This window comes from Tiliqua scincoides, chromosome 2, assembly GCF_035046505.1.
Source record: "Tiliqua scincoides isolate rTilSci1 chromosome 2, rTilSci1.hap2, whole genome shotgun sequence".
Taxonomy (NCBI): Eukaryota; Metazoa; Chordata; class Lepidosauria; order Squamata; family Scincidae; genus Tiliqua; species Tiliqua scincoides.
In genome coordinates, this window is record NC_089822.1 from 181759313 (window position 1) to 181771581 (window position 12269).

A 12269-nucleotide genomic window follows, 5' to 3' on the forward strand; every position below is an offset into this window, starting at 1 on the left:
TATGAAGAGCCTGCAGCTCCTCTTCATAGTATCAGGGCATGAATTTCTCATTTAAAGTATATGCAGGATTTCATTTTTTAAAAATAACATGGAATGGGTGCTGCTGTTGAATCATAGGGCTACAAAATCCATGACTGAAGAGAGCTGATGGATAAGTTGTGTTTCATTATCAATTTTGATACATTATGTCTAAGTTTGAGAAAATATTTTATATTTGTTAACAATGCTTTTCAAATCAGAATATAAATTAACTCCAAAGTCTTTAAATGAAAACTGAGAAGTTAAACTTTCATAGGAATTTAAGACCTTGGCAACAGGGTACTGTTTCATCCACTCTGGGACTGAGAAGTGTAGAGAAAACAATAGGTTTCTTTTTTTCCTGAAAGGTTTGTTTTCCTATTTCCAACTGTATTGTACACTAGTGCAAGTGAAGTGGATTTTGAACAGCCCTCCATCCTCCTAATCACTTATACTTGTATATGCTGAGAGCAAATGTGTTAGCTACATTGTCACAGTCTTTGCATATGGCGAGAAATGCATGTCCATGACATACACTTGCAATTTGGGTTGTAGATCAAAGCCATACAAAACAAGACCCTTCCATATATGATCAGTGGCATCCAGCTTCCTTAAAGAGGCATTGTAGCTTCTTTAAAGAGGTCTAGTTCTTCTGTAAGTTAAACATTTTTAAATTGGGAGGAAAAAAGCATTGACAAATTGGACCTGAGAGTTTTGGCATATCTTACTGTGGGTTTTTTTTTTCTTTTCACAGCAAAGAATAATAGAATATTTCCAAAACGAAGCAATTAAGATTAACCTTTTTCAGTTTTAGGAGATGCTGTTGTAATGCTTTTTTGTTGGAAAGGTTAGGTGCCCTGCTTGACTGGAAAGGTCCAAAGATGAAGTCTTGAGATGTGGTATCCTTCTTTGATGAACTGGACTAGAGCTAATACGGTGGGAATACAGGGCTGACATTTCGGGGCTCTTGTTTGCTTCTGCTTGTGTTGTTTCTGTGACCCCTCCTTGCTCAGGTTTGCCATTGTGGAGGTTTGGTGAAGGTAGAGAGCTATGTCTCTTGGATGGTGGAGGGCTGTAAGTCTGAAATCTCACTGTTTTCACTTGCTGAAATAGAATAGAGATAAGGAGTTATTTTATTCCTGGAAGACTGTCAGCAAAATTGTCTTTGTCAACAAACTAAATTCAGCTTTAGACCTTCCCCAGCAATGTATAAGACTGCAGGTTACCTCGCTTTCCTAGTAAATATTGTCCCAGGAAGTGGTGAAACTATTGGGAGGGGGAATGGCACATTTACTAAACATTTGAAAGAGAAGTTAATTTAACACTCATTCTTGCTTGTATCTATAAAACTCAGACTGCAATCCTATACATACTTTCCTGAGAGTAAGTGCCACTGAACACAATGGAACTTACTTTTGAGTAATATTTATTCTATTTGTACTCCGCCTTTCTCCCTGAAGAACACCCAAGGAGGCTTGACATGAGTAGACATGCATTAGATTGTGCTGTTTGTTGTTTTAGAAATTATTAATCAAAGAGCACAAGTTTTTATAAAGTATAGTATATGAGTAAGGGCCCAATTCTATCCAACTTTCCACTGCCGATGCAGCTATGCCAGCGGGGCATGCATGGCATCCTGTGAGGGTCATATGTTCAGTGAGTTATGGAAGCCACCTCAAGGTAAGGAAATGTTTGTTCCATTTCCTCAGGGATGCATTGCAGCTGCATTGGCACTGGAAACTTGGTTAGAACTGGGTTCTAAGTTACATGAGCAGTATAGTTTTCACTTGCTTTTGCCTTCCCCTTCAATCCTGACAGATTTACCACTGAATTGTCGTTTAGAATAATTTTCAGGAAAATAATCAAAGAATAATACATAATCAAATTTCCTAGACACTGACGATAGGCCAAAGTGGAGACTGACCTGTGCAGCAAGAAGTCCCCAGCTTACATCTCACTTCTGTTTTAGATATTGCCATTTATTTGCTTGAGCCCTACCTTGTTTGCAAAATACAGATAATACTATTTTACCTTACAGGGTTGTGGTAAGGATTACTGAGATAATGTATGTGAAGTGTTCTGAACACTAAAAAATATTATATGCATGCTTAGTATGTATTTTTTTCTTTTCTTTTGTGAACGCTGATTTATACAGAGGTTCTTCTAGCATTTTTTTTGGACTGGGTCTCTGATAAAAATCCCAGAGCCCAATTTTCAGGAATAAAGAACACATGTGCTAGAACACATATGCACCCACCATTTCCTATAGCAATTATAGGATAGCAATTATACATTACTTCCACCTCTCTCATATTTCCATATTTCCATTCCAATCCAAAACCCATTTGCTCAGTGCAATATGGAAGATCTTTCTATGCTTCCTGAGAGAAGGGAAGTAAAGAAACATCTTGATATGCTTTATATGATATATATATATATATATATATATATATATATATATATATATATATATATATATATATATATATATATATATATATATATATATATGCTTTGTGAGATTTCATGAGTGATGCAGGCAGGGCCTGATACAGATTGTGAATTCTTAGAAGGTCTGGTTCTGTCAACAAAAAACTCAGTGTGGTTTTACAGTAAATATCCTAGCCATCAAGCCAACCAGGTAATCCTAGCCATCAAGCCAACCAGGTAATTTGAAGTTATTTGAAGTTGAGGTAATTTGAAGTTGAAGTTGAAGTAATTTGAAGTTGAAGTTGAAGGTAATTTGAAGTTGGCTGGAATCCTGTTTGGCTGGAATCAGGTGAAATATTAGTTTCAAGTCCTTCCATTAATCCTAAAATGTGACATGTAGAACTCCTCTTGTGTGATGAGTGAACCCCATAGTTACCTTCTCAGTGGTATTTCTGGAGGTGTCTGGCTTCACCAGTATTGAAGGTGGAGCAGATGCAGGTGGCCTTAGAGTCAAGTCACCTTTTGTTGGCAGTTCTTTGGTGTCCAATATTACTGAGCTACACACAGAAGGAGCTCTGCTGTTTCCGCTCCGGGGCACTACAACTAATGAAGAATCATGGGAGGAATTCAGCCTGGTTCCTGTGTCAGCTGTGCCAACTGCTCGGGGCAGAGTGGAGACCTGTTGATATGCTGGAGATTGCTGGGATCGCGGTTGGGTTGCAGAGGTGCGTCGAAGGGAATTGACAAATGGAATAAGAGCTGCGGGCTGCACAGGTTTTGGTAAAGATCCATCTGGGGAGACAAAATGCAGGTAGTGATGTCTATTAAGGTGACAAACTGCTAACTGTCAATCGCTGAAACATTCACATCAAAAAAGATGGGGGAAAATTGCTGGGAATGCAGTGCTTAGCTGAATTTCAGCATTTATACTTATTGACACCCACCCCATATATTCCTAGCAGTTTCAGGGTTGACAGAAAATTGCAAGGAGCTATAAGGCAGGCAATAAGCATTGCATGCAGAAGGTCTTAGGCTCAATTCGAAGTATTCCCAGTTCAAAGGACTTTGGGTAGCAGAAAGAGTCACTGCTAGAAAGAATATACAACAATAGGCTAGATGCCCCAGTTGCCTATCTTGGTGTAAAAGAGCTTCAGGCACCTGTCTTCGCTTGCTCTACAATGCTGACAGCTGCGTGAAGTATATTAAAAAGCTGAATGCAATGGAGATCCCAGCATTTTCTTTTGTTGTTTTTACAATGGTCTAACTAATTTTTAAGGCTGAGAATACAGGTTATGCCTCATTATTCACTGGGGTTTTGTTCTGGAACCCTCTGTGAATAAAAAAAAATCAGTGGATACCAAATTAGTGGAAAAATAGCTTTAAAGACCCCTTCCAGGTTTCTTGCTTCTCCATTGTTGCCCCAGAATGCATTGCTATAGATGCTACACTGCATTCAGTCACTAATGGGGTGAATAATGGAATCTAATGGAATGAAACTATAATTATTTAACAGTGTGAAGGGATTTGGGTGCTTTTTTCCTTGTTACAAGGCATGTAAATGTGGGCTCTGGTATCAGTGATGAGTCAAATTAGTGGATACCAACTCAGTGGAATCTGAGGTCCCACCTGTATTTCATGATCCAAATGTTACTCCTTCTATAAGAGTCAGGCATGATCCAGAATGCATGCTGTGCCCCCCTTTTTGTTAAATAGTGCTTGTGGCATCTGAAATGGAACATGGCTGCAGTGAGGAGTTTGGGAGCTTTAGGACTCTGCTCCTGCTGTAGTTCTGATCCCAACTGCGCCCCAGCTTGCATGCTACTTCTAATGGAAAAAATGTCAACTGAAATCCAAAGCAAGGCTCCCCTGCCCCACTAAAATGGCATGTGTGGGATGTTTGTATGTGTGTGATAAGAATGAATGCCCTACCTCATTTTTGCTGCATTTCATGGCCTGGCCATGTGCTATTTATAAATAAAACTAAAACCCCATTGGGCCATGCTATGCACTTAGCTTAACAAGTCGTTTGACCCTAAGCATATAGCAATACCTACAACAACATGGGGGATCAGTTCCTTGAAAACCAAATACTGTCTGAAACAATGCTATAGGACAGTGATTCCCAAACTTATCTGGGTCACAACACCCCCACTATGGCAGCACCCAAAACTTGCGAGATTTTGAGAGATCCAAGATGGCAGCACTCAAATCTTGGATCTCATAAAATCCTGCAAGATCCAAGAGGGCAGCCCCAAATCTCGGGAACAGGAAGCAGAGGTGACTTGTGGTACCCCAGTGAGGGTGTTGCAGTGCCCTAAGGCATCATGATGCACACATTGTGAACCCCTGCTATAGAAGATAAGACAGAAAACTGGTACTGACTAACCAGAATACACTGCTCTCTTTGGCTGCAGTAGTTATCAATCAACATAGGATGAAGAGTGGTATAGCAAAACAGTGGTAAGGAAAGCAGCATCACTGGAGATATTACTATATTCTGTTCTTATCCTATCTTCTGTGGAGAAAGAACTCAGCATAATTAGGGTTGCCAGCCATGCTTTTTACTAGCCCTGTGCTTGTGCTTTTATCAGTAGCTAAAGCAATTTAGTAAGTGGAGCTTTGCTCACCATTTTGATCTCATCACCAGGAAAACATTCACCTCTAAAATTGCTTAATGTTCTGATGTAGCTAAAGTCACAGGAGCAGGGCTGGCAAAATAAGGTGGCAACCAATTTGTTATCTACCATTTTCATTTAAGACAAATGCATTGTCCTTACTGTCAAAGATCTCCATTATAACACTGAATGTGACCTTTGCTTCTGCAACGTTGTCACCTTCAGTCACACAACAATCTCCTACTCCCTTAAGTAGTTTACCCATTCTCCCTTGCTGCCCCTTGTGTCTGGAACTCTTTCCTTGGACATGCATGTGGTGCCACGTCTTTTCCTTTAACTCATTTCCAAAATCAATGATGTCTTTGACTAGGTTGTCACCCCAAGTAAAAACTAGTGTGCACATGTGCCCCTGGTGGAGGAGACTTTCAAATCCAGCTGTATGCATGTAACCAAGGTCACAGCTCTGCAGGAAACTTAGCCTTGCATTTATGCTTCTTGCATCAGCCCTGAATTTCAGTAATGCTAATTAAAGCTTTCTAGTCATCTCTCTGCCACTCAAGAACAGGTTCACATGTCTCTGTCGCCAGCACTTACTCTTCCGATTGCTGCCACGTCCTCTCCTCTGTGATGCAGTTTGCCCAGATGTGCTTGGCACAGAGACATTCCTCACAGGCGAGGCCAAAGGTGTTGGCATGAAGGCATTCTTTGAAGGTTTGCTTTGCCTTGGGCCGTTCTCCGAGATGCTTCCCTGGGATGAAAGCGAGGAAGTGGATAATGTCCAAGTCGCATAGAGGGAAGGCATTTTTGAATCAGGGAAGCTGGAGGACTTCCTGGTGGTTGTTCAGGAGAGACAAATATGAGAGACTAATTTCAGATAATTAAAGAGCAAATACAACTGCACAATTGAGATTCAGATTTTTTTTGTTATCTAATTAGAAGCAGAAGGCCAAAGTGTGGAATCAGATCAGCAGGCATTTGTATTTTCTGAAATAAACTAGCCTAGAATCCTTGCACATTCATCCTGTTGCCTCCTACATGCTCAGAAGGAAGGCATACTGTATACTCCCCTTTTTGCAACTGATTCATGCAACTTTTAATGCATGACTTCAGAATTCTTTTGCACCATTTCTATGCTAACATTTCACAATAGCATCAGTAGGCAGAGGATTTATTTTTACCTTTAAAGAAATGCCACCAATGCCATATCTGAATATAGCAGGCTATGAGATATAATCCCATCCTGGTAGTTTTCATTTAATAAATCAGAATGTCAAAAGTACAAGAACATCACTCAAAATTACATATCACTCTGGTTCAAAATCAGCAACACAAATATTTCCGTGGAGTGAGCAAATTCAGTTTGTATGGGAAAGATTTCAGTGCTCACATGGCTGCCAACTCAAGTGTTCTGAGTGAATTAACCTATTTTAAAAGGTGGGATGGCAGGGCTCTCTGTAGAGGGTGCAGGACCTGGGGCAAGCTCGGTTCCAATTGCCCTGATAACAGCTCCCAAATATTCTTCCTCCTTTAAACGAAAATTGCATGCATCAACCTTAGTGCTCCAAGCTCCTTACCACCACCACTGCCTCCTCCACCCACAGTGCCTGATACTTCTTCAAAACAGACAGGATGGGAGAGTGCTGGAACTAGAAGAAGTCCTCTTTCACGCTCAGCATCCTCATGCCAGTCATGCCAGTCACCTCATGCCAGTAACTGACCAGACAATGGAGAAGGCCTGTAAGCGGTGCCTGTAAGTGGAGTGGGGAATGCATCTCCATTCTAGTCGTTCCCCTGGAAAAGGAGCCAGTAGAATGGGATAGCAGTGGTCCCCTTCTTCCACCCCCACTGCAATTGCTTAAGGGATTGCACCTCTGCTCCTCTCATTTTCTTGTTGGCTTTCCTTTCAGGAGAGCCAGCAAGAAGAGGATCAGAATCGCAGGAGGGAGAAGCATGGTAGCAGCAAGAAGCTGTGCTCTTGTGTCTGGAAGGTGCTCAGTGCCCTGGGGAAGCCACACGCAGCCTCCCTGGGCCTCAGAATGCCTTCTAAGGTCTCCTAGTGGCCTTAGAATGTAACTTCTGGTTTTTCGGGAAAAAAATGGAACACTCTAAGGACACTCTAAGGACACTCTGGACAGTCTAAGGCCTCCCAGAAGCTTAGAGGGTGTTCTGAGCTCCAGGGAGGGCACCCTCTGGATGCAACCAGAGCATGAGTCCAGTAGTGTTCAGAGTTCTTGCGTGCGCTGACCAGCGGATTTGTTTATCTGTGGGCTTTAGCATCTGTGGGTTCTGGGAATTGAACTTCCATGGATGCCGAGGCACAATGGCAGTTTCTGGTTATGTACTGTACTCAGTTTGAAAACTGTGAATGCACAGGAATGGTGGGACAACTGGAGCAGAGGTGGTGATGAGGCCTCAGCCAAGCCGTTTGCCATTTTCTGACACTGATATTTACTTGAAAGCAGAAAATGACAGCCAAAAGGAACCCGGAGGTGGGTGGGAATGGCACGTAAATAATGCAGATGGACATTTATATGTGCAAATAATTCAGAAGCAAGGCAAATCACTCAGAAGTAAAAATGGGGGAAAGGCAGTGATGATAACATGTATGTACAAACATAGTCAAAATTTATTTCATATTTTCTAGTTTGCATGGAGGGGTGCACATGGAAGCAGCTGCAGAATTTATTCTGTCTAGCAGTGTATAAGTCAGTAGGGAAGTAGATAAAATGTTAGCGCTCATAGATTAGATTCAAGCTATTGCACAGCAATTTTTTTTTTTTTTGCAAGAAAGAGAGCACCACTAAGGAGCAAATTAGGCTTGGTGAATTAATCTTGCTTCATTTTATAAAGTGCTGCTCTTCGTTGTTGTTTTTTTGCTGTTCAAATCCCACGGCCACTGGTGCTGCTCAGTAGGCAAAAAGAATGGGTTGTGCCCTACCAATTCTCCTGAATTGCCTGAACAGCTGGGGACGAAAGGAAGCAGCTTTTAAACTCAAATGGACTTCCTGATGGGATATCAAAGCAAGCAGCCATCCTGAAGGAAAGATTTGAAGGCGTTTTTGTACTCTTTGCACCTTGCCATTCCATTTCCCCAGCTGTAGACCTTTTGGGAGTTTTGTTTTATCCATGGTGAGTTTCCGTCACATTTAATTATTTCTTTCCTCGTCTACTCTCCCACACAAGGCCACGTGGCTCTTCCGCTGAAATCTGCTAAATTGCTGAGAAGGCCATCCGTCTTCCACTTGAATGGGGTGCTTAAGTAACCTCCCTTGGTGCTCCTAACTTGCTGAGAACCTGAGCCACGGAAGAAGTGTCTGTGTCAACTCCTCGGAGAGAGACAAACGGCCTCAACTTTTTGCTCTTTTTGCTATGTTCTACTGGCTGCTCTGCACTTTGGAAAAATGATTTATCATTTAATAATGGGGAAGTGATTCATCAAAATAACCAAAGCGTCAATTTGTTATGAAGGGACTTCCAAAGGAGGCTACGCAAGGCTACAAGTCCTTAAAATTGGTGCTCGTGACTGAGGTACTTTATGACGCTGCTTTGGATGTCTCAGGGCCATGCTTGGGACTGTTTGTTTCTTCAGTTTATTGGTGAGGCGGGGCAAAAGTGTTTTCAGAGGCTGTATCATGGAGAAATGAGCCAGAGAGATGAAGAATAATCACTATCTCTCCTTAATGTGAGGGGTTTAGTGGATACCTGAAGGGATAATTCTGATCCCAGTGGCTGTGGTTATCTCCAATTCGAACTGAGCAATTTAACATGGCAAAATATAAGCTAGGGAAGAAATGAGTAAAAGTGTGTCTTTGGTAAAAGTAATAACATGGACAGTTAGGTTTCCAGTAGGCCATTCCATAACACTGATGATAGACTAAACAAATTCTACAATTCATTACTCTTGTTTTTCTGCAGTTTGTTATATTACAAAAGCTTATAATGTTGTAGGCTTGGTTCAATCCTATGTTTGTGGTTGAGGTTATCATAACCATCTCAAACTAAACCATTCTAAAGAAAGACAAATGTTCCTCTTAAAATTAGCCAAGGTTAAAAAATGTACAGACTTATCTGCATTAATTCTACATGTGGTCATCATGGTTGACATGCATTAGCCAAGCTTCTATATTCACATGTCCTTTCTTTCATTTCCCCTGGTTGCTGTTGTTTGGTATATAGAAACTGGTTAGGCATTAAACACCACAATGTTCTACTTGGTTTCAGGTTTTCATTTGTTCTGTGAAATTGCACCTTTTTCACAATTGCACTATTTTGCCTATGTTGTTTGTAAATCTGGTCTGCAAGGGCAATCGATGAATGACATCTCACCGGTGAGGAACAGAGTCTATGATCAGCTAACACTTAATAGCTCACAGCAACAAAAGAAAGATGAGACACCATACAACACAGACTCAACAGTATAATATAGTGCCTAAAGAGGCACTCACATTTTTTTGGGGGGGAGGGGCCTTTTAAAACAGCACTCCATCCTCCCCTTCTGTTGTTGTCTCCTCCTCCTTGCCTGCCTAGTGCAAAGACAGCTGGGCCACCCATACAGGGAAAGGAAAGCTATTTCTGCCCCACCTCCCGCAGTGTGCCTGTCCAGTCTGGTTTTAAGTGTTCTTGCAGGTCAGGAGATAAGAACAGTGGAGCAAATGGAACAAGATTGGAGGCACAGCAGCTCCATGATTTCCCCTCCAGCCCTGCCACTGCTTCCTTGCAGCAGGGGAGAAAGATGCGAGTTGCTGCTCAGTATCAGTGAGTGAGGAGTGCAGGCTGAGGTAGGTGGGTGGTCGGTGGGCTGAAGGAAGTGGCAGCCAGGTACAGCATGCAGGGCGCTCTTGTCAATTTGCCATCTCCCAGGGACTGCTGCCCAAAGCAGCTGGTTCACCCAGTCTTATGGGTGGGTCACCTTACTAACTTCTGATTCTCATTTAACTGCAACCAGTTGGCTTGTTACTAGAATCCTGTCTTAGAGACCAAGCCATGCTGAGTTCTCTGGGCTTTGTAAATTGAAGGTTTAGGAGAAGTTCAAGCTTGCACTTTGAATCTCAGTGGCTGAAGGCAAGAAGTTTTGACCAGGAACTACACACAAAATAACACAAGGTACCATGTGATCAAGGAGCGATAAAGAATCTTCCTTGCCAAATAAAAACAAACACATTATGGTACTGTCATAGATAATTTGTTTCTATAGCCTGGGAGCTTTTGTGCGTCTCTTTGCAATAAATTCTACCATAATGTTCCTCCAGCCTTTTCTACAGAATATGTTAATAATGCCTGTCTCCTTAGCCATTTACTTTAAGTGCCCTTTTGTCCAAACTCATTTCTTCTCTAGCTTATATTTTACCATGTTAAATTGCTCAGTTCAAACTGGAGATAACCACAGCCACTTTGGGATCAGAATTATCCCTTCAGGTATCCACTAAGCCCCTCACATTAAGGAGAAGTAGTGATTATTCTCTATCTCTCTGGCTCATTTCTGTTGTAGTATGAAAACAACTAAATATATGCAAATAAATAGGAAATCATCACATCTTTCTTGGCTCTCCCCCTCAAACAGGTAGGGTGACCTTGTATTCCACTTTTCTGTGTTATGTGGTTAAAGATAAATTCTTCTTCATCTTCGTTGTCGTCGTCGAGGTATGGAATTCAGAATATTCATGTCTACCTTGAAATATTGTTTCACAAATAAAGGCAGGTGCTGTATACATGAATTTCAAATCTGCTGTTTCAGTTATCCACAGATGCAGAGTGTGCGTGCATGCATCAACACTATTTAAAAATGTAATGTGGGGTGAGGTGATTCTTGCTTTAACAGACCGCTGTAAGTATTTAAGCTTACAGCATGATGAAATCAGGCTCCATTTAAACAGGCATCCCTTGTATCCACGGTTTCCGTTTATCAGTGGGGGGTCTGTGGAATGGATCCCCCACAGAAAGGGGGGCATGCCTGTATTTAGATTACTAAATTAAAATGACAATTTCCTATCTCAGGTTGTACTATCAGGATCAACACTCATCTCTTTACTACTTGGATTGGCTTCAGCAACTCATCTCTTTTGCTGGTACTCAGCCTTTCTATTTCTTTTCAGAGTAGTAGTTTGCTGAACCCATGAGAGATGGCCATGCTATTCTGATATGATTACATATGAAAGAAGAGCTGGCTAATTTCGGAAGCTATACCCACAGGCCCTCAACTGTTCATCCTTGTGCAATACACTCATCATAATGTCATATCCATCACTGTCTAACCTATAATAAGTACTACTGGGAGGTACTACAGATCCACAATGAATTTTTCAGAAAGCCAATCTGCTGAAGACCAGACATTCCTAAATCATCATGTCTTGTAGTTGTCTGTCCCTTTTAGGGAACCAAATTAAATGGAAACCACATTCCTCTGGTGTCTGTATATTCTGATCCATGTAATTTATCATTTTATTGGATTCTAGTTTTAGCTAAAATAACAGTTTCTCTAAACTTGTTGATTTATTTTTTGTAAGAAGAGCCTTGCTGGATGAGACTGAGGGTCTATCTAGTCCAGCATCTTGCTTCCAACAGCAGATGCCTTGAGGAAGCCTACAAGTAGAACTCAAAGCCAATAGTACAACTTTATTGTATGATACCCCACTCCTGTTGCTGAACTCAGCGGTTTCGTCTTGCTATTATTGCTAACAGCTATTGCTAGGTCTATCATCCATGAATTTATAGAACCTACTTTGAATTCCCTTGAAAGTGTCTTAGTTGAATTCCCTAGAACAGTGAACCCCACCAAATTGTGTATTATGTGGAATAGTCTTTACATATTCTGAACCTAAAGGGATCAGTTTCATGAAGTGACTGGAGCTCTCTGCAGATATTCTAAATGGATACACCACATATCTGATGAAGTATGTGTCTGTTTGTGTGGGAGGATTGAGACTGTGCCCTCTGGCAGCATTCTATTCTAGATCGGTTGGCTGTTTTTGTGCCTTTAGCCATTTGTTCCACAAATTTCCTCCTTACTTGCTTAAGAGAACTGTTGGAAGATCAGATGGTGAAGATACAGAGCAACTGGCTTCCATAATTAATATAAAAATAGTTTTTCATTTGCATACACCTAGTGTTACATGTTTAGCTTCCTTATTCTGTCTGATGTGGATTCTACATCTCCAGGAGGATCTGAAGTGCCAGTCTTGGACAGGCCAATGTCTATACAATGTTGTT

At 41.3% G+C, this 12269-nt stretch overlaps 1 protein-coding gene across 1 annotated transcript in view; it reads right to left on the reverse strand.

Moving 5' to 3' along the window:
- Nucleotides 1–828: 828 nt before the first annotated feature.
- Nucleotides 829–12269, reverse strand: part of SH3RF2 (SH3 domain containing ring finger 2) — an 80861-nt gene continuing 69420 nt past the window's right edge. Inside the window, exons 7-9 of the mRNA XM_066617333.1 lie at nucleotides 5658–5893; nucleotides 2885–3240; nucleotides 829–1122 (exon numbers count right to left, since the gene is read on the reverse strand). Coding sequence (XP_066473430.1) covers nucleotides 829–1122; nucleotides 2885–3240; nucleotides 5658–5893 — 886 coding nt within the window. The remainder of the gene's footprint in view (nucleotides 1123–2884; nucleotides 3241–5657; nucleotides 5894–12269) is intronic.